Genomic DNA, 21072 nt, shown 5'->3' with positions numbered 1-21072 from the left:
TTTATTTATGTCTTCTTCACTTTCTTTTATTACTGTCTTATAATTCCCATTGGATAGGTCTTTCACCTCAGTTAAATTTATTCTGAGGGTTTTTCATGCCATTATAAATGGCATATATGTGTTTATTTCTCCTTCTTATAGTTTGTTATTAGTGTCTAGAAAGAGTATCTTACACTTTTACTGAATTTGTTTATTCTATCAGTTTTTGGTGGAGTCTTTTGGGTTTTCTTTATATAATATGTCAGTTTTGCAAATAGGGACAGTTTTAGTTCTTCCTTTCCAGTTTGAATGCTTTTAATTTCTTTTTCTTGCCTAATTGCTGTGGCTAGGACTTCCAATACTATGTTTAATAAGTGGCAAGAGTGGGTATCCTTGTCTTTCTCCTGATCTTAGAGAAAAAGTTTTCATCTTTTTACCGTTGAGAGTGATGATAGCTGTGGGTTTGTTATGTATGGCCCTTATTATGATGAGGTATGTTCCCTCTATATCCACTTTGTGGAGAGTTTTTACCATAAATGGATGTGGGTTTTCAGATCTTTTTCTGCATCTATTGAGATAATCATGATTTTTATCCTTCATTTTGTTAATGTGGCATATCATCACACTGACTGATTTGCGGATGTTGAACCACCTTGCAGCCCTGGAATGAGTTCTACTTGATCATGGTGTATGATTCTTCTAATGTACTGTCGAATTCAGTTTGCTAATATTTTGTTGGGGATTTTATACATATATTTTCATCAGGGATATTTGCCTGTAATTTTCTCTTCTGGTTCCCTGGCTTAGTTTTGGTAGCAGGATAATGGTGGCCTTGTAAAATGAGTTTGGAAGTATTCCCTCCTTTTCTATTTTTGGAAGAGTTTGAGAGGGATTGGTTTTAAGTCTTCTTTAAATGTATGGTAGAATTCACCAGTGAAGCTCTCTGATCCCAGACTTTTGTTTGTTGGGAGGTTTATGATTACCAATTCAATCTCCTTACTAGTAATGGTCTTTTCATGTGTTCTATTTCTTCATGATTCAGTCTTGGTAGGTGTATGTTTCTTTCTTCAAGGTGTCCAATATTTGGTGTATAATTGTTCATAGCAGTCTTTTATGATCCTTTGTATTTCTGTGGTATCAGCTGTAATGTCTCCTTTTTCATTTGATTTTATCTGAGTCCTCTTTTTTTTTTTTCTGGTCAGCCTAGCTAAAGGTTTTCTGAACTTTATCTTGTCAAAAAAACAGCTCTTAGTTTTATTTACCTTTTCTATTGTCTTTTTAATCTCTTTCATCTAGTTCTGTTCTGATTTTTGTTATTTCCTTTCCTTTACTGATTTTGGGCTTCATTTGTTATTCTTCTTCTAGTTCCTTGAGGTATAAAGTTAGGTTGTTTGAGATTTTTCTGATTTCTTGAGGTAGGCATTTATCACTATAAACTTCCCTCCTAGAACTACTTCTTCTGGATCCCATCAATTTTGGTATATTGTGTTTTCATTTTCATTTGTCTCAAGGTTTTTTTTTTCCCCAGTACACGGGCCTCTCACTGTTGTGGCCTCTCCCGTTGCGGAGCACAGGCTCTGGATGCGCAGGTTCAACAGGCATGGCTCACGGGCCTAGCCGCTCTGCAGCATGTGGGATCTTCCCGGACTGGGGCATGAACCCATGTTCCCTGCATCGGCAGGCGGACTCTCAACCACTGTGCCACCAGGGAAGCCCTCAAGGTATTTTTTAATTTCTTTTTTGATTTCTTCTTTAACCCATTCATTGGTTGTTGAGTAGCATATTGTTTATGAAATCCACATGTTTGTGAATTTTCCAGTTTCTTCTTATAATTGATTTCTAGTTTCATACCACTGTAGTAAAAAGGATGCCTGATATGATGTCAGTCTTCTTAAATTTATTAAGAGTTGTTTTGTGGCCTAACATATGATATATCCTGGAGAATGTTCCATGTACATTTGAGGAAATGTGTATTCTGTGGCTCTGGATCAAATGTTCTGTATATAGCTATTAAGTACAACTGCTATAACATGTCATTTAAGGCCAGTGTTTCCTTATTGATTTTCTGTCTGGATGATCTGTCAGTTGATGAAAATGGGGTATTAAAGTCCCCTACCATTTATCCCCTTAGATCTGTTAATATTTGCTTTATATATTTAGACATTCCTATGTTGGGTACATAACTATTTACAAATGTTAAATCCTCTTGTGCATCAACCCCTTTATCATTATTTAATGTTGTTCTTGTCTCTTATTACAGTTTTTGTTTTAAAGACTATTTTGTCTGGTGTAAGTATAGCTACCCCAGCTTTGTTTTGGTTTCCATATGCATGGAATATTTTTTCCATCTCTTCAGTCTGTCCTTAAATTTGAAGTGAGTTCCTTGTAGGCAGCATATAGATGGTCTTGCTTTTTTATCCCTTCTGCCACTCTGTCTTTTGATTGAGGAATTTAGCCCATTTACTTTTAAAATATTTATTAATAAGTATGTACTTATTGCCATTTTGTTAATTATTTTCTGGCTGTTCTGTAGTTCCTTTGTTCCTTCTTCTCTTGCTCTCTTTTGTGATTTGATCATTTTCTATAGTAGTATGCTTAGGTTTCTTTCTCTTTCTCTCTTGTGTATCTACTATAGGTTTTTACTTTGTGGCTACCATAAGGCTTACATATAACAACTTAACATTTATATTTTAAGTCAATAACAAGTTATGTTTGAATGCTCTACATTTTTACTCCCCCACCCCCTATTTTATGTTTTTGATGTCCATTTTACATCTTTTAATCCTGTGTATCCCTTAATTAATTATTATAATTATAGTTATTTTTACTACTTTTGTCTTTTAACCTTCATACTAGCTTTATAAGTGATTAATCCACCAGCTTTCCAACACTAGACTATTCTGAATTTTACTGTATGTTAACCTTTACCAGTGAGATTTATACTTTGATATGTTTTCCTGTTACTAATTAGCACCCTTTCCAGCTTAAAGAAGTCTTTTTTAGTGGTGATGAACTCCTTTAGCTTTTGCTTACTGGAAAAACTTGTTCTTTCCTTCAATTCTGAATGACTTTTCCAAGAAGAGTATTCTTGGAAGTTTTTTCTTTCAGCACTTTGAATATATCATGACACTCCTTTATGGCTTGCAAAGTTTCTGCTGAAAATCTGCTGAGAGTCTTGAGGGAGTTCCCTTGTATGTAAAAAGTTATTTTTTTCTTGGTTCACTTAAGTTTCTCTCCTTGTCTTTAACTTTTGATATTTTAATTGTAATGTGTCTTTGATATGGGTGTCTTTGGGTTCTTATTTGGAAGGCTCTGGGCTTCCTGGATATGGTTGTCTGTTGCCTTACTCATGTTAGGGAAAGTTTTAGCCATATTTCTTCAAATAAGTTCTTTGTCCCTTTCTCTCTCACTTCTCCTTCTGGGACTCCTGGAATGCAGATGGTCATCTGTGTTGGTTTGTGTGATGTTGTCCCATAAGTCCTTTCAGCTATCTTTACTTTTTTTTTTTTTTTCATTTTTTTTCTTTTTGCTGCTTTGATTGGGTGAATCCCATTGCTTTGTCTTTGAGTTCAGTGATCCTTTCTTCTGCTTCTTCTAGTCTGCTGTTAAACCCCTCTAGTGTGTTTTTCAGTTCAGTTACTGTATATTTCAGCTCTGTGGCTTCTATTTGTTACTTTCTTGTATTTTTCCTCTCTTTGTTGAAGTTCTCACTGTGTTCATCCATTCCTCCCCCAAGTTTGGTGAGCAAATTTATGACTTATTTTTAACTCATCAGGTAAATCACTTCATGAAGATTTTTATCATGAGGTTTTAATCGTTTGGAACATACGCCTCTGTTTCTTCATTTTCCTTGACTCTCTGTGTTGGTTTCTGTGCATTAGATAAAACAACCACCTCTCTCAGTCTTAAAGGAGTGGCCTCATGTAGGAGATGAACCTTACTGTTAAACCCTGCCCTAACTCTTGATCGTCTCTCAAAACATTGTAAGTGTTCAAGCTGCCTATTTTATTTTCAGTGGTTCACAGTAGCTGAGGGTGTGCTAAGATCTGTCAGTGTCCCAAAGGGGAGAATCTCAGCACCTAGATTCAGGCTGAATGGAAGCCAGTCCCACAGGTAGCAGGTTTTAAAATATACAAATATATATAGTCTTGTAGGATGGACCACAAGCATAAGTCCTGCTGGCTACCAGAGCCAGGTGATCAGCAAGTGTCCCCTGGGTGGCAGTTACAAAAATTGGGCCTCTAGATGAGTGTATAAGCCCCCTTTCTGGGAGATGCTGGTGACCTGGAGCAAGGTGGAGAAACAGCACAAAGATGGCTTACATTTCCTAAGAGCACATCCGTAGGTGTCTAGATGTGTGCCAAACCGGAAGCCTGCCCCTCAGGCCAAAGCTCCAGGACAAGCAAGTAGGCCTCTTACACAGAAAGACTGGGGGTATATGTTTTAGTCTGTCGTCTGTGCAGTACTCTGGGGATGGTAGCCGGCCAAGAACTGTATCTCTGATTGATTGCTTTGGGGTGGGCAGATGAGTCAGAGCTCACAAGTCCTTTAAGAACTGTTTCTCAGTTTGTTGTAGCCTTGTGGGTCTTCTGGACACAAGCTCCATGGGCTTTCAAAGCTAGATGTTTTGGGGGCTCATTTCTCAGGTGGTCTTTAAGGTTGGGTGCTGATGTGGGCTTCAAATTTTTTGATCTGCAGGGAGAAGCTCTGAGTTTTGAGTTCGCTCCTGATGGTCGGTTGCTGTGTTGGGGTGGAGTTTATGTTGAGACTGTGTCCTAGCCTCTCCTACCCTCTTTGATGCCAGCCTTCTCTCATTTGCCAGATAAATAGGAGTCACACGGATAATTTGGGGTTTTTTTCCTAGAGGAAATTGTCACATATGCAGCTGTAGATCTGGTGTTTCCATGGGACAAGGTGAGTTGAGGATCTTCTTTACATCACCATCTTGAACTGGAACTCACTATCTTGTTTTTTAAGAGTTTTGATTCAGCTGGACTACTGTTTTTAAACCTGTACCTTTTATTTCTCATTATACTTGGGATCATAGTCATAACCACTTGAATCCTATGTTTTTAGAATTGGAGGGGACCTAGAAGTTTTCTAATCCAATTTCCATTCCTTCCCTGGCCACAGTTTCAGTAATTTTAATAGGAAACTTCCAAGTGTTGTGCTGAATTAATGCCCAACTCTAAGAAACCAGACCCTATAACTTCTACTCATTAGTCTTAGTTTTGCTTTCTAGAGCAATGTGAAAAATTAGCTATCACCTGGGAGGAAAGACTACTAGTATTTAATGTGAGTAGATTGAATCACAGAAACTGTAAGATCTTCTCAATTTCATATACTACTTCCATGTTCCAAGATTCATATAAACCACATTCCCTGGTGGTGTCACCTCCCTTGCCACACACACACACATATTTTAACATGTCTTAATTTGCTGGTTGTTATGATGAATAACATCATAATCAAGTTGTTGACATTTTTTCTTAATGATATATAACTGATGGTGATTTAGATTTGATGAAATATAGTATATGGATCTGTACTGTCAGTGTTTATCCAAGTGGAAATGTGGAGTAGGAAGTGGCAGTCTGGGTTTTGGAGAGCTGAAGGCATAAAATAGATTCACCCATCCCAACATTCCGCGAAGTCACAGTCCATTACAGCATCAACTCTGAGGCCTAAGAGCATACCTGAGAGATCACGTAAACTAAGGATAGATAAGGTACCAGCGATAAAGCAACCAGCGTGTCATTGCTGTTCTCGGGCAGAGCTCAGGAAGAGGAAGCAGGGTCATAGGGACAAATCTTTCGAGGAGGTGAAGGGATGGAGGGAAATAGGGCTTTTGAAGTTATGAAAGAATTTGAATGTGTTTGTATTACAAGGGAAAAGAATTGAGACAAAGATACCGGAGAGAGTTATTGACCCCCTGAGAGAAAGAAGGGGCTGCAGGGCAAGAGGGGAGAGGGTTTGTTGGGAGGCAGGTAGGAAGGGGATCTTGGTTATTTTCTGCAAGGCAGCCTCGATTTTCTCTTTGAAGTAGAAGGCAAGGCTATCTGCACACAGTGAAGGAAAGCAGCTACGAGAGAGCATGAGGTTTGTGGGGTCTGATGAAGGGGAGAGGGCCTGCACTCATTCCAGACTAGCACAGCTGACAGTGGGACTTTGTGTGACAAGGGCTAGGAATGCAGGAAACTTCAATTGTGTTAAGAATGTTCACTCGGATTTCTAAAGTATCAGTTACTTTAAATGTCTCTAAAACTTCAATTTCTTTACCAAGACATGCTAGGGGACAGATAGTATTTAAAAATTATTTTATTCTGAATAGGTCCCAATCAGAAACTAACTGACTAGGGATACACCACTCGATGTCATTGCCAAGTTAATTTGTAGTCTATTTACTCTTCAGTTTACCTTTGCAGAATCCTTTGCTTCACCCCCGTTCTTGGGTGCTTTGGAGCTGGAAGCAGTCTTCTTGTCTTTGTCCTAAAGCAAAGGAAATGTAATGAGGCTCTTGCTATCAACACTCCATCTAGCAATTAACTGCTGCTGCTATCAAATCAATCCAGATTATTCTTTTTAGTAGCCTGGAATCTCCAATTTAATTAAATTGAGTATTTTAGTCATGATTTTTCGAACAACACTGAAAGTACACAGAGGTGTTCAAGGTGGCGGGTAAAAAGAATAAAAATGAGGAAAAGATGAGTCACACTGATGATGCTCGTTCACCCAGACTGTATTTTGCTCACCAAAACAGCTTGTTTCTATCAGGATTGGTTTTTCTGTGCCAACAGGACACTTTGTTTTCAGTGTTATGGAAGAGAATGTAACAACCAGGGAGAGCCTAGGGCAAGTCCTATACAAAAAGAAAGTCCATTCACCAGAAAGGCATTATTTATGAAGTTCCAGGAGTGAGAGATAGATAGGATGCTGATGTGGTCTAGAAATTAAATCACCCAAGATGGGCAAGACTGACAATTCAGTGATTGATTGGGAGATATGTTTAATAACAGCCAAAACAATAGCAAAGAGATGTGCAATTTTAATTTTTCTGAAATAACAATGAAGGGCACTCATGTCACTTTTCCCTCTAGTTGATGGATTACACATTTTTTCATTCGCTTTTGATCATGTTTGTTTTAAGCACCTGCTGTGTACCAGGCATTTTGCTAATGCTGAGCACAGAGGTACCAGACACATCACTGCTGCATGCAGCTCAGTGGTGTGATGCACATGTGACAGGTAACCCACAGTGCAGAGAGGGCACGTAGGCAACATCCCTGATCTGCGAAGGGAGAAGCAGACAGGGAAGTCTTCCAGGAGAAGCTGATGTTTGAACTGGGCCCTGACAGGTGAGTAGGAGAGTCAGCCAGCTGCTCCGGGCAGAAAAGGGGAGGAAGCCCCAGAGGGCAAGGGGCGTGGTATATAGTGAGGGACTGCTCTCATTTTAAATGAACACAGATGAAGCATTACTGTTGTACAACAATATAGTGTGGCGATCAAAAATGGTAGCTATGGAGATTATAAAGCAACATGGAAAACATTTAAGAAATAATGTTAAGCAATGTATTATATGTGGACAATAAGTACAACTATGTAAAATATACATATGGAAAAAGGTAAGAAATATACCAAATAATAGTGTTTGTGGAGTAGCAGAATTATAGAATTTTTTTCTTTTCAAGTTCTCGATGGCATTAACCAGTTTATTTTACAATATAAAAATATATATGTATTATATACATATGTGTGTGTTTGTGTATATATAGACATTCAAAGCAAGTCAATAGGAAAGAGCACAGTACCTTTGCTGTGTTCTCTGAGGTTTCTGTAGTTGAGGGACAGCTGTCAAAGTCCCCTGAGAGGGCATCAATGGGGTCTTGGGCATCTGCAGCTTTCTGAGATTTTAACAGAAATAACCATCAGGGAAGAAGCACAAGGCAAAGATGCTACGTAGGACATTTCCCCACATCCCTGAAAATATGTTTGTTTAATAGAAAACCTTGCTGACATTCTTTTCCTAACAGACTAGTGTATTACAAAAGAGATATTTTAAAACAGGAAAATCTTGCCAGCTCTATTTTCTTCTACTGTTTTACACAAGTTTCTTTGTATTCTCTGAGCTTTGATTGTCTAACCTGGAAAATGGAACTGCCTAGCTTGAATGGACTTGGGAAGACAGAAATAATACACTCTTACACACGTGCCTTGGCATCCCACCAAGCACAAGGTAGGCATTCAGTGAATTTCAGATTTCTAAAATGTAAAAGTCGCAGCTAGAGTTTAAAAAAATCTTTTTTACGGAAATATGTGGATACGGTATTTACCTCTGATGCCTCGGGTTTCTTTGTGGGTGGCGTCGCTGATTTGCCCTTAGAAACAAAGCAGACTCTTGGTTAAACAAATTTTTGTAAAGGTTTACTTAGGTGTAGTCGGTATTTATATAATCTCTTATCCAGTGACTTGAAATGGAGTTCAGTCAGCCCCCTGCATCTGTGGATTCTGCATTGGCAGATTCAACCAAACGGCAGATCGAAAATATTTAGGGAAATAAAATTCTAGAAAGTTCCAAAAAGCAAAATTTGAATCTGCCACATGCTGGCAACTACTTACATGGCACTTACATTGTATTAGGTATTCTGAGTAATCTAGAGATGATTTAAGGTATAGAGGAGAATGTGTGTAGGGTTACAGGGAAATACTATGCCATTTTATATAAGGGATTTGAGCATCCTCAGACATTGGTATCTGGGGGTCCTGGAACTAATGCTCCATGGACACCAAGGGGCGACTGTATAGACTTGCATAACTGATAAACCTGTGTCCCTATCATTTCTTCACCAGCTTTGCTTAACGCCTACCCTATAACTATTTCAATAGCCTTGGAGAAAATGCAAGGGTGAGTCTTTTCCTAGAAGTGAAAGAAACACTATTTTAGCAACTTTGTCATTGTATAATTCTAGTTAAAATGTTACAAAAAGTAACTTGTGTTTTTATGTCTTATTTACTAATTGACTATATGCTTATCTACTATAGCTTATTACACTTGGGAAGGAATGGTCTATAGATAGATAGATTTTTTTCAGTGAAGATTACAAGGACAACTCATCAGGGATTTTTCCCATCTGCAAAGGCAAGGCTACTAAATAATACATTTCCTAAAGAATACAGCAGAGTCACACGCGACTATCAAAGCAGGGAGGATTCTAGCAGGATGCACAGCTGCTATTGTGACTATTCGACACAAGCGAGAACAGATTCCTGTAACAGAAGACACTGCAGCTGATGATATTCTATAAACCACAGCCATCAAACCCCTCACATGCATCAGTACAGAATGAGAAAGATGTAATTTACACTTCCTTGTTTTTTATTGGGTGAACAGACCTGGAAAGGGTTATTTAACATCTAATGGACTTGCAACTAAGAGCCAAATAGGAAGGGGTAGGGTACAGATCAGGTTGACCTAAGCGAAACTGGCTTCCATGTTAGAGACAAAGACAGAGACTTCTTGACGGAGTGCATTTAGATAGAGAAATAGGACTTGTGACTGGGAATATGGCTTTGTCTGTCTTCACTCTCAACAGCACAGGTGGTGTTGTAGGAGAAGAAAGAGAGACAGCAGGTCTTGGAGGGGTCGTATTTGCCCTATGAATTATTCCAATACTAGCTCTTTTTCTGTTCTCCTTCAACAGAGAAACTCTGCTTCAGTCAAGATTACAAATATCATTCTTTTTATAGCCTTTTCTTGCAAGGAGAATTCATATATGTACATGCCACAGAATCACTGTTAAGCATCAGTGAGTGAATGAACATTATTCAACTCTCTATGCCACAGTGCCCAGCGCAGTAAACATCCAACAGTACTGGCTCAAATAAATATTAAACAGAATTCTAGACAGCCTGCTCAGTGGGGACAGATTAAAAACATCAGTCATGTTACATTTTTATGCTATTGTTACAGTGTACCTCCTATTCATTTCAAGTGAGGTGTGGATCTCAAATGCTTTGGAGCATATATCCATCTAACCTAGACATTGCCCTCATTTACCTCCTTGTCATCATCCAAGAGATGTTGATATTTAGGTGGGAGGGTGTCATCCCTTTCTCCCAGCTTGTCTCTGTGTTCAGCTTTCACTTTTTCCTGTAAACATTGAACGTATATAATTACGATTCAGTTCCGCCTTCACTTAGAGAGTACATTCTAAAATGCAGCATTCAGCATTTACTGGACTTTTCTGAGGCAAAAAAAATAGGGTCTCTTTTAAATTTGTAAGCGAGAGAACAACAATGTCAACAGACTTTCAGTTGATGGAAACAAGTAAACCCAGTGCTTCTGTTTGTCAATCCACACCTATTAATTTTCTACCTGTATCTTAAATGGAAGTAAATGATTAAATAATTATCTTCAGAAACCATGGAAGGAGATAAAAACCCACGGTTATGAAATATCTTTCACTGTTTCACTTTTTAAATAAAAAAATCAAGTTGCTGTACTTTGGCACTTAAGAGGTACTATTTACAACTTTGCCTCTTTAGAAGGAGCCCTGAAGGACCAGGACAGGAGCAAATCTGAAGGGACGTGCTGTTTGTTTGTGTTGCAGGTGAGCAAATACCTGCTGTTGAGTAAGCAGTACCCACCTCCCAGCATCCGTGCCTCAGTGGGACGTGGCTGGTCTCTCGGTCCTGGATTCAGGAACAGCTCCCCATCCCAGGGGTGGGGTACAGATTTTATTTTTCTGCATCATTATAATTTCATTTTTCAAATACAGGTTAAGTTCACCTCGATATTCCTATGACAATGGTAGAATCGAGACCTAAGGATTCTTTGAAATGCCCTGTCTTTGAGACATAGATTTGTGTGGGACGTTACCTTTCTGGTTCCAAGCTAAATGGACTGTTAAGTACTGAATATTAAGTATAAATAAGTACACTTCTACATGTTGTACAAGATATATAGCATTAAGAGTCTGCACCTTGTGGACACCTCTGTGGTGCTGAACTCCTGGTCCAATGCAGTTAGTTTCGATAGCAGGGATGACTGCTAGGGAAGACTCTGCCACTACATTTACACAACTTGTGAACCTAAAAAATGCACATGTGTGCATCAGATATGTATGATAAACTTACTGCCAGATACAACCAAGAAAAAATGTGGGAAGAGAATAAAATTAACAAAGCAGGGCTGGCTTTTCCATCATCACAAAGTCTAGCCTCATGAACAGGACGTTTGCCTGAATCTGTGCCATAGCACAGACCTCAGAGAGGAAAGAGACATGACATAGACCATGGAGTAGGAAAAAATTAGGCTGAAGTTATCCAACCGTTCACTGACTCCAGGCAAAGTCAGAGGCTGAAGTTATCCAACCGTTCACTGACTCCAGGCAAAGTCAGAGGCTGAACTTATCCAACTGTTCACTGACTCCAGGCAAAGTCAGAGCGGGTTTTCCCCTTTGTGTGGAGGGTAGGGTATTCTGTGCTATAATAACTTTCAATTTTCACTTATTAATGATTTGTTTTTCTTTTACCTTGACTTTATCCTCTAGGGGTTTGTTCTCATCTGGATCAGGCTGTCTTTGCCCAAGACTGTCAGAAAGTTGATCCAGGGCATCGTCAAGTTCTTTGTCGTCACTCCGCTAAAAAGTAAATCTGAATCAGTCACTGGTTAGCCAAATGAGGTCGCCTGTTGGAGTGAAGCCCTGACACTGCCACTAAGACTTCTATAAGCTTATGGGGTTGTCACCAGGGAGATGGGCAGGTGGGCAGAGGCGCTGGATCGGCGATCCTTGCTTGGTGCTCCTTCTTGTCTTTCACTCTCAGCACTTGTCTGCACCCGTCTACCCCGCCCCACCCCTGGATGTCTTTCTCTTCTGAGAAAATAGGTCCCTCCCTAAAAAGATGGGGTTCCTGGACTGATTCTTCTAGAAACTATGTCTTATATATGTAACAGTATGTTCCCAGCAAAGAAAAGTCACATGAATTATGATAGCTTAGTTTACTCTTTGATTCCCAACTGTATTCCTGTAAAGAAAGATTTATACCTAGTTTTAATGATATCTTCAAACAAAATATTAACTAACACTAGAAACTCTGATGGGAAAAGTGATGGTAAAGGTGTCATTCTAAAACATACCTGTGAAACGCAAAAAGGCTTTTGATTGTGGACGTTTATTAACAGCCTCAATCACAGGGGCCCCTAGAATCTGAGTATTAAGAATTGAAGTGTAGGGCTTCCCTAGTGGCGCAGCAGTTGAGAGCCCGCCTGCTGATGCAGGGGACATGGGTTCGTGCCCTGGTCTGGGAAGATCCCACATGCCGCAGAGCGGCTGGGCCCGTGAGCCATGGCCGCTGAGCCTGCGCATCTGGAGCCTGTGCTCCGCAACGGGAGAGGCCGCAGCAGTGAGAGGCCCGCGTACCGCAAAAAAAAAAAAAAAAAAAAAAAGAATTGAAGTGTAAATGGCAGCCTTCCTTTCTGTTGCACAGGGACTTCTGTCATTGTGGCTGTGTGTACATACACAGACACACACACAGACACATGGAGAGAGGGCATTTTACTGGTTTTAAGTGCTTCATTAGAGCCCAGGATTATAGCAGCTAATGGTGGTGCTACCCACAGCTGGGTCTGGGCTTTGTCATTTGTGCCTCTGGATGTTCTCAGATGATCCCACATTAACCCAACAGGATGCAAATTCACTCAGAATCTCAGAGTACAGCACTAAGTAAGCTTTGATGCTTCATCAAAAGGAAAGGAAGCATAGCTGACTTCACTAAAGCTACTTCATCTCCAACTAGCAGATGGGGCACTTCTTCTCAACCAAGGATGGGTCTCAACCATGGGGATCTGGTTTAGGGCGATTTCTTTATCTTTTGATGTGCCGTGGTCTCCTGGATAATGTATAATTTGGTACTGCAAAGAAAATCAATCAAGGAAGTCTGGAAAAGCTCTGGTCCCACAGTCTTACCTCAGAACATGTAAATAATTAAAACAGTATTGATACTAAGGTTCTTCTATTACTAGCATGAAAATGACAAGTTTTTACTGGTGTGAATGGGAGGAAGACAATGCTATTCCATGAGGAGTTTGTGAATTTTAGGGGCAGAGAGAAGCTCAAACACTGAGCAATTCCTTAAAGTAAACTTGAGGTTAAATAATGAGTAGTATTTATAGCATGGATCAGGAAAAATATAAAGGAGGAGAACATCAATTATCAGGAAAGCTAAATAATTTTTAAAAATCTAATCTGAACATATACACAGTGCACATTATTGTACTTCAATTCTAATAAAGCAACAATATTAAGCTCCTTCACTGTGTGTAAAATACTTTCATATACATTGTTTTATAAATTTAATCATTTTAGATATTCTCTGTCATCTCCCTGTCTCACCAGTCTTACCTCTTCTGAAACGGAAGGTGCCTGTTCTTCCTAACAATTTTGTTGATTTTCATTTACTCTGAAGAGGAGTCCTATTTTCTTTCTCCTTGTTGTTGCTGCTGAAGAAAGTACTCATAAACTCTGTTGCTTACCGGAGTGTCTGGGGGTGGACCTGCAGAGTGGTTGGTTGGAGCTGGGGTTTGGGAAACCACTTCAGAGATGACAGCTGAAAGTTTAGCATCTTCCAATTGCTTTTGTAAGAAAACAAACAAAAAAAAGATTTTGACCAGTCATATGGTGTATGCAAATTATGCCCACATACCATCTCTTAAATACAACTCTCAGTATAGCTTTTTGATTGTTTTTCTCTTGATCCAAATGGAAGCACAGCAACACAGCATCTTAAGAGCCATTTTTATTCTACGTCCTATTCCATACATTATTTTATACAATTTCCTATTCCCATTTATTAATCCTAAACGTTCAACAAGCTACTGATTTAGAGTACTGTAGTTTATACATTTCTTGTTGCACGTTTAGGTTGTTTGGAGTTTTCAGCTTTCTTCTCTGTAATTAATTGCTCTGAATAATTTCTAGAAGTGGCTTTTTTTATGGTGCTAGCTATATTCTGCCAAGTGCCCTCTCAAAGTTGCTAGAAATTCACAGTGCCACAAGCAACGAATGGCCATGCCTGTTTCCCATGGCCTTGCTTGCCTAAATTAGAGATTTATCACATTTTAATTCTGATCATGTATTAGGTATAAAATTATGTGCTACTGTTGCTTTAATACTTGGTATATGGGATGAAGAAGCTTCAGCTGTATCATTTTTTTCTTAATGTTAAATGGTATATTATTCTAGAATCTTTCTGAAATAATGATTTCTTTTCTCATTTTAAAGAAACACTGAATCTGTCATTTATGTTCATTTCTGGATTTCTTTCCCATTGGCCTGTGGCTTCGCTTTCTGAATCAGAACTGTATTTTTTGTCATTACTGTTAATAAATCCTGGTGTTTAGTTGGGTTAATCTTCCCTAAAAATACTGAAAAATGCTTTTCAGTATTTTTTCATATTTTTATGCATTTATTTTTCAAATGTATTGGACAACTCAATTTTAAATTCTCTTTTCATAGGTATACGTGATAGAGTACATGCTCATTGGTTCAATTAGTTACATGGTCGAAAACATCCACTGTGCTGGACCAATATTTCAAATGGAACACATTTTTTATGGCTACAGTGTGTTGAGGGCCATTAATTTTGTGATTGTTTCCTCAGCTCCCACATCAGGTTCTAAGTCACAAGTTTCCATTTATTTCTGCTACCCTAAAAGTACGGAAATAAAACCAGGAATCTCAGAAGACTTACAAGAGGTGAAGTGCTTGGGGGAACGGCGAAGTCCTTGGACAAAGCATCAAGGAGGAAGTCTTCACTCAAGGGCTGCAAAGAACCAGGAAATGTATCAACAAACACCACCTCATCAGTCTCTTCAAAATGTTGTCACTGTTTATATGCTGATCAACTCATTCCACAGAAAGCTATGCCCTCCCCGCATTAACCATCGGGGCCAAAGGAGAGAGATACACTCAGAGAAAACTGGCTTGCTTACTGGGAGTGGTTCCTTGGGCTCCTTTGGCAGTAGTGGTTTTCCATCTTTATCCTATGCAGGGGGACAGAAACATGGCATTGGGTCATTTCACGTGTATCCTACGTACGCACCTTGTAAACATTATACGAGGTCAACAGGTTATACCTGATGATATTGTACATTACAAATTTGATTCATCATTTCAGGAAATAGATTCTCTCACCAGGAAATATCCTCTGATTAGCTCATGTCAACAAACAGCTGGCACACATCGGGCATTCCCTAGGCACGGGGGCTGCAAACGGATAGAGCGTGGCTTGCCAACCTCAGAAGCCCACACTACTGTAGGGGGAGCACGTGAACAGTTAATGTAGTGCGTGGCACGTGGGGCTGTGACAGTGTGCACAGGACACTGAGGGAGCATGGGGATGAGACCCTCACCTGCCTGGGGAGTGGGCTTTGCACAAGTTGCCTTGAAAAAGCTGGTTAACTGTAGAGGCAGCACATCCTGAATTACCTCTGCGCCAAGCCCTCTACTAAGCACCGGGAATACCACAGAAAGTAGGACAGACAAATCCCTGCCCTCAGGGAGCTCACCCTGGGCTCAGATGATGCCAACCTTCCAATGACTCTGAGTGCCACTTCTGAGGAACAGGACAAAATCGCTAAAGCATTTGGGGCTCTTTAGTAAAAGAAGATTTATAAATAAATGGTAAATCCCATGTATCTACACACGCAAAAAGAAGTGCAAGATTCTCTCTTTAAACACACAGTTAACCCCTTGGAAGACACGGGGGTTAGGGGCATGGACCTCCCAAGCAGTCAAAAATCTGTGTATAATTTATACTCGGCCCTCTGTGTCTGTGGTTCTGCATCCATGAATTCAACCAACTGCAGAAGGTATAGTGCTGTAGTGTTACTACTGAAGAAAATCCGAATATAAGTGGACCCACACAATTCAAACCTGTGTTGCTCCAGGGTCAACCGTGTACTTCTCCTGATGAACTGGTCAAGGTGTTTTTTGTTTTGTTAAAATTCAAGGAGATGCAATGGTTGAGAGTATCAGCAGCTTCCCTTTTGACAAACTCCTTTACCCCCATTTCCACCTCCTCTGCACGTTCACATATACCTTCTGACCACTGTTCAGTGAGGAGGGAAACAGCCTGAGGCTTGCTCTCCACCATCCTTTAGCTGCAAAGGCAGCACATTTCCCAAGTGACACACAGGAGCAGGGGCGAGGGCACGTCTGCTCCACACTCAAACTGAGATCATCCCGTGTCTGGAAGGGGGAACCTGTGGTCTACCCTCAGGGAGCTGAATCTATTGAAGAGGCCTGATGGGAGCAGAGCTGAAGAAGAACAACATAGGATTTAAACAAGAGATCAAGCCAGCACCTGGAAATGCTATAAAGCTACAGGTAAGTAGTAATGGGTGGGATCAACAAGTTCAGAGAAGGATGAAACTACCGCAGAATAGAGCGGTCAGGAAAGCTAATCAGCTGCATTCTTAAAAACTGCTACTAAAATTCAGCAGAAGGAGAGAGAAAGTAACCAGCCTCCTACTCTGAAGAGAGTTACAGGCACTTGACCAGCCTTTTTTTCAAATGTGACAGCTGCTTAAGGGTCACATAGTCTAAGAACCTTGCAAACAAACAAGCCGAAATGAATAGGAAGTCCATGGTTTCAACTGAATTGTGAAATGCAGAAAGGAAGCAGACTAAAGGTCTCCAGAATAATAAACTTTCAATCAGGGAAAGCTCAGTATAGTTCCTGCCTTTGCCAAATAAATGGACTAGTACACCTGCTGCATACGAGGAGCATCAATCAGATTTTCCTGCATTATCCATGAAGTGGCATATCTCTTAAGTAGCGGCCTCCCCCTTGACACTTGGTCTGTACAAGCTACGTTCAAAAGAAAAGAAATGGGTCAGTTTATCACTCACTATATTCAGTGTCAAGTAGGCTCTCTTATCTGTCAACTTATATTTAAGGTTTGTAAATCTTTCCTCAGGAAGTGATTGTTGCTCATTTTGGTTTTCCTATCTGTATGAAGGTTTCCTAAGTTTTCTCTGCTTCTGGTATTCTAACAAGCCACCTATTAGGCAAAAATTAGGTAGTTAAGACATTATATTTCTTTCACCTAAGGGAGGAGTAAAAGCCCACTTAGGAATATTTTAGTTTCCTAGCTGGTGTGCAAACAGGATATTAGTGAACTGATACTATTTGGTGTAGAAATACTAAGAAACGTGATCTTTATATCCCAGGTCTGTTCGCATGTCCCTTTTTCATGTATATGAAATTCAATATAAATTAAAATAAATTAGAAAAAGATCCCAGCCTGTTTACCTTGACCTCTTCTAATCTATAATCAGGAGGAATTGTTTCTTCTTTTTCACCAAGTTTTTCACGATCTTCTTCTTTGGCTTTCTCCTGAATAAAAATGAAACCATTTTCATTGTTAATACATCTTTTTCTCATAAAGTGGAGGCCTGAGTGACTAAATTTGAGGTCAACAAATCCATTGTTAGGTTCCTACAGCAACTCCATCTTTGACACTGTATCCTGGTTTAGCAGGCTCAGACAGCACCACTTTTAGCCTGCTGGGCTAAGAGGCAGTCGTGAGGAGCGGTAGAGGCAGTGCCACTTCTCTCCTGACTCCTCAGCAACAGAATTGCAGGTGGACAAGGTGAGACTCAGAACTCTGATATGTGCACGCCAGCCATCCACTGCTGCACCTAAACACTGATGCTCACTCAGGGTTTGCTTATTAAACAGGACATGCACAATAACAGAGAAAGACAGCTGGTCATGTGTTGTAGGAAATTTTAAAAAATGACTGAGTTATCTGGGGAGTCAGGGCGATCAACGATAGCTCCTTCCTAGAAGTATCTGAGCTGCCATTACCTTGACTTTATCCTCCACAGGCTTTCCAACTTCTGGACCAGCTTCCTTTATCCCCAGGCTTCCAGCCAAGGCTTCTACAGCATCACGTGGCCCCATGCCCTTCTAAAAGCACATCAGGGGGTATACTAAGTAGGTGGTTAAGCATTCCTTTTAAAAGAGACTACAACAAACAATTCAGATGGGCATAGCCTTATTTCAGGCCTAGATAAGAAGCACATGTCATCTTTTAATCATCTAAAAAATCAACTGAATTAGAATCTATGTTTAAAAATCCTGAAGTGTTAAAAGTTAGAGCAAGTTTCTTAGGTTAAACATCAAGTGTGTGCAATTTATGTACTGACAGTGAGAAACTTTTAAGATCTAACCCACGTTTTGGTTGAGAAATTAGGAAGTTAAGAGAATGGGTAACACCACACAGAAGCTGAAAGCCAGGAAAGAAGAAAGAAGTGATCTTTATGTGACTGTTTTAGAGATGGCACAGGAAAGCTTTCAGAAAAGCCCTCGAGAGGACACTCTTCCCAGTGAAACAGCTGGGCCCCGGAGGCAACGGCTTCGGCTGAGCCTCTACTGAGGCACAGAAGCTTGCGTTCTCTATGGGGCTTCTACTGGTCAGAGTGGATTCACGCCAGTTCAGGTGACGGCCTGTGACTTATTAACCCGAGTGGCCCAATGAGAACAGTCTACCTGGGGTCCAGTTGTTGAAAATGAAATGTGCTCCCTGTGATATAGTGAGCTCTGGCCACAGGGGTATTTAAAATGAAACTGGATGAACACAGAACATAAACGGCATAAAGGGAAAATAAAGGATAAATTATGTTTGGGCTAAAGAGAGGACTAGATCCAGCTTTTTCCAAAGCACAGGTCATGATCCATACATGATGAGCTCTTAAAATCAATTTAGTAGTTCATGGTCAGGACTTTTTTTAAATGAAGAATATAAAATAGAATGCGTCATGCATACCAAGGATAAGTATCATTTACTAAACTATTGTTCTACTGTGCGGGTCCCGGGTTGCAGAATCCATGAATTTCCAACTCTGGTCTTGGTCAAAAGTGTGAAAGCTCCTGAATTAAACAGTCTCAAAGATGATTCTTATTGTAAAAGAATATGACTTCACATGGAGTACATATTGGACTTTTAGAGGAAAAGCGTCTTTCTGTTTTATATAGATTAGCCATCGTCCTAAGTAAGAAAAGTGTTGCTAAGCTGCACCACAAAAGTAAAGATCACCAGTGAAAAAAGGGCCGTCGAGTGGAAAGTGATTTATCACCATCTAGTGGTTGGACACTGCATAGATTTTATTCTGGGGGGCAACAAACATCCCTGATGTTTCCAACCTGCTTGGGATTGTAACTAAGAGCTGCAGCGGTCCCCAAGTCTTAGCCAAGCAATCTGATTGCTACCTGATCCAAGTCACCTGCTCACACTTCTGTTTTCTACTCTCTGCTGCAGAATCTTTGGAAACTACTGCTTCCCAAGCCTGTGCCCTTTGGCTCAGGAAATAAGTGAAACCGAGTTAGAAAAGCTAGGAGAAGCAGCAGTCTTAAGAGCTAAAGAATTTGGAAACAGGACCAATGACAAAAGCTTCTATTTTTTTTTGCGGTACGCGGGCCTCTCACTGTTGTGGCCTCTCCCGTTGTGGAGCACAGGCTCCGGATACGCAGGCTCAGCGGCCATGGCTCACGGGCCCAGCCGCTCCGCGGCATGTGGGATCTTCCCGGACCAGGGCATGAAGACGTGTCCCCTGCATCGGCAGGCGGACTCTCAACCACTGCGCCACCAGGGAAGCCCCAAAGCTTCTATTTTTGTTGTCAGGTTCAGAACTAGAGCTCAGGTCTTTGGATTTGCTCAATAAACTTTCTTTTTCTACAACAAGAACTGCAGAGGGCAGACATTCATCTCCTTCCCCTGGGCTTTCTGTTTCCTTTTGCTCACTGATCCTCCAGCCTCTCTTGAGTTCTCTGACCTTTATCACACTCTGTGGCTATTCTTTCTGGCTCCCATGGGTGTCACAGTCCCAGAAATGCCAACTGACCTCAGTGATGATAAACTCGGCAACTGTGGTAACCAGAGTTGGTGGAGTAGAGGCCCAGGAAAGGCAGTCAGAGAATAGAAAAACAAATGCTCTTTTTTTAATTTTTTCCTCTCCATTAAAAATCCAATGCTCAACTCTCTATAGTCAGGATAAAGCTGGAAAGGAACTAACTCGGCTCTAAGGCCCTGGCAGTCACAGTTGACACAACAGGTAGATGACACATGTTTAGGTCACAAGAGTTCTGCCCTGGAATATTGGCTACTGTCTTTTTGATTCCAATCACTGCCTCTGTGCCTACTTCCTCCACCAGTCTCTTCCCAGATTCTCTCTTCCTCTCCTGTTCTTTACCACTGTGGCCTGTGCCTGAATACCACAATGTAAAAGTTTTTGGAGGGTACCCTGAGACTCTCCCGCCAAATAAAAAGGAGGTCACGTCCTAAGGCAGGAGGGAGACCCTGGACTGTGAGGGGACTGGCACCCAGGATTTCCCTGGCAGGAAGCAGCCACTCAGGGTACCCAGGACCTGTCCTACATATTCTTCAAGGCCCTCTTCTCTCAAACAACTAAATGCACATACCCCAATACCTGAAGGGCTCCACACCTCTGTGCTGGGCTGTCCTGGGTTTGCTGGTCTCCCCAGGAGAACCGTGCTGTTCCCACTTCTCAGCAGGATCCTGTCCTCCACCTGCAAACCTTTTTGAGTTCCTCCTGGAAAGCAGTTCCTTCACCCATGTTCCTGCTGCCCTTTTCCCATATGAGAATGATCAAACTAAACTGTAAGCCTGAACCTGGCCCATATCCAAACTAGACCTGAAGGGGGCTGAGAGCAGGGGCCATATCTTACATCTCAGCTGAGGTTCTGAAAGGTCAAGTGAATTGCTCAAGGTCAACTCGAAGTTCATTTCCCTCGTTTATAAGAGAGACATGATCAGAACAGCCTTCACAGTGTCCTTGTGAAAATTTAATGAGAAGATATTGCAAAGCATCTAGAACAAGTTTAGTTACTCAGAGTGTAGATTCATTAAGTCTGTACTAACGAAACATAGTTCCATCAGCTGTTATTCTCTGAGTCAGATTCTGTCTGCTAATGGAAACAAAACTCACTGAATTCCAAAGAAAACAGATTCAACTAGTTAAATATCATACTTTATAGAAAAATTAGAAAGTGAGAGAGGCAAGAAAAGAA

The 21072-nt window shown here is 40.6% G+C and overlaps 1 protein-coding gene and 1 long non-coding RNA gene across 14 annotated transcripts in view; one reads left to right on the top strand and one right to left on the bottom strand.

Moving 5' to 3' along the window:
* CAST (calpastatin) overlaps positions 1-21072 on the bottom strand; it is a 125474-nt gene that overhangs the window by 3515 nt on the left and 100887 nt on the right. For all 13 annotated transcript variants that reach the window (XM_082650618.1, XM_082650620.1, XM_082650622.1 and 10 more), the window contains 10 exons: positions 17851-17952; positions 17293-17376; positions 14969-15019; positions 14728-14799; positions 13511-13609; positions 11511-11618; positions 10034-10126; positions 8310-8354; positions 7788-7880; positions 6397-6468 (listed from right to left, as the gene is read on the bottom strand). In XM_082650618.1, the coding sequence (XP_082506744.1) occupies positions 6397-6468; positions 7788-7880; positions 8310-8354; positions 10034-10126; positions 11511-11618; positions 13511-13609; positions 14728-14799; positions 14969-15019; positions 17293-17376; positions 17851-17952 (819 nt within the window). The remainder of the gene's footprint in view (positions 1-6396; positions 6469-7787; positions 7881-8309; positions 8355-10033; positions 10127-11510; positions 11619-13510; positions 13610-14727; positions 14800-14968; positions 15020-17292; positions 17377-17850; positions 17953-21072) is intronic.
* LOC309820115 lies at positions 4684-10587 on the top strand. The gene is made up of 3 exons (XR_014296485.1): positions 4684-4893; positions 8106-8212; positions 10522-10587. It is a non-coding gene; the product is annotated as an uncharacterized lncRNA (long non-coding RNA).

This window comes from Grampus griseus (genome assembly GCF_964374135.1).
Source record: "Grampus griseus genome assembly, chromosome: 3".
NCBI lineage: Eukaryota > Metazoa > Chordata > Mammalia > Artiodactyla > Delphinidae > Grampus > Grampus griseus.
Note: the sequence above shows the minus strand (reverse complement) of the source record. Positions and strands in the feature narration are given on the sequence as shown.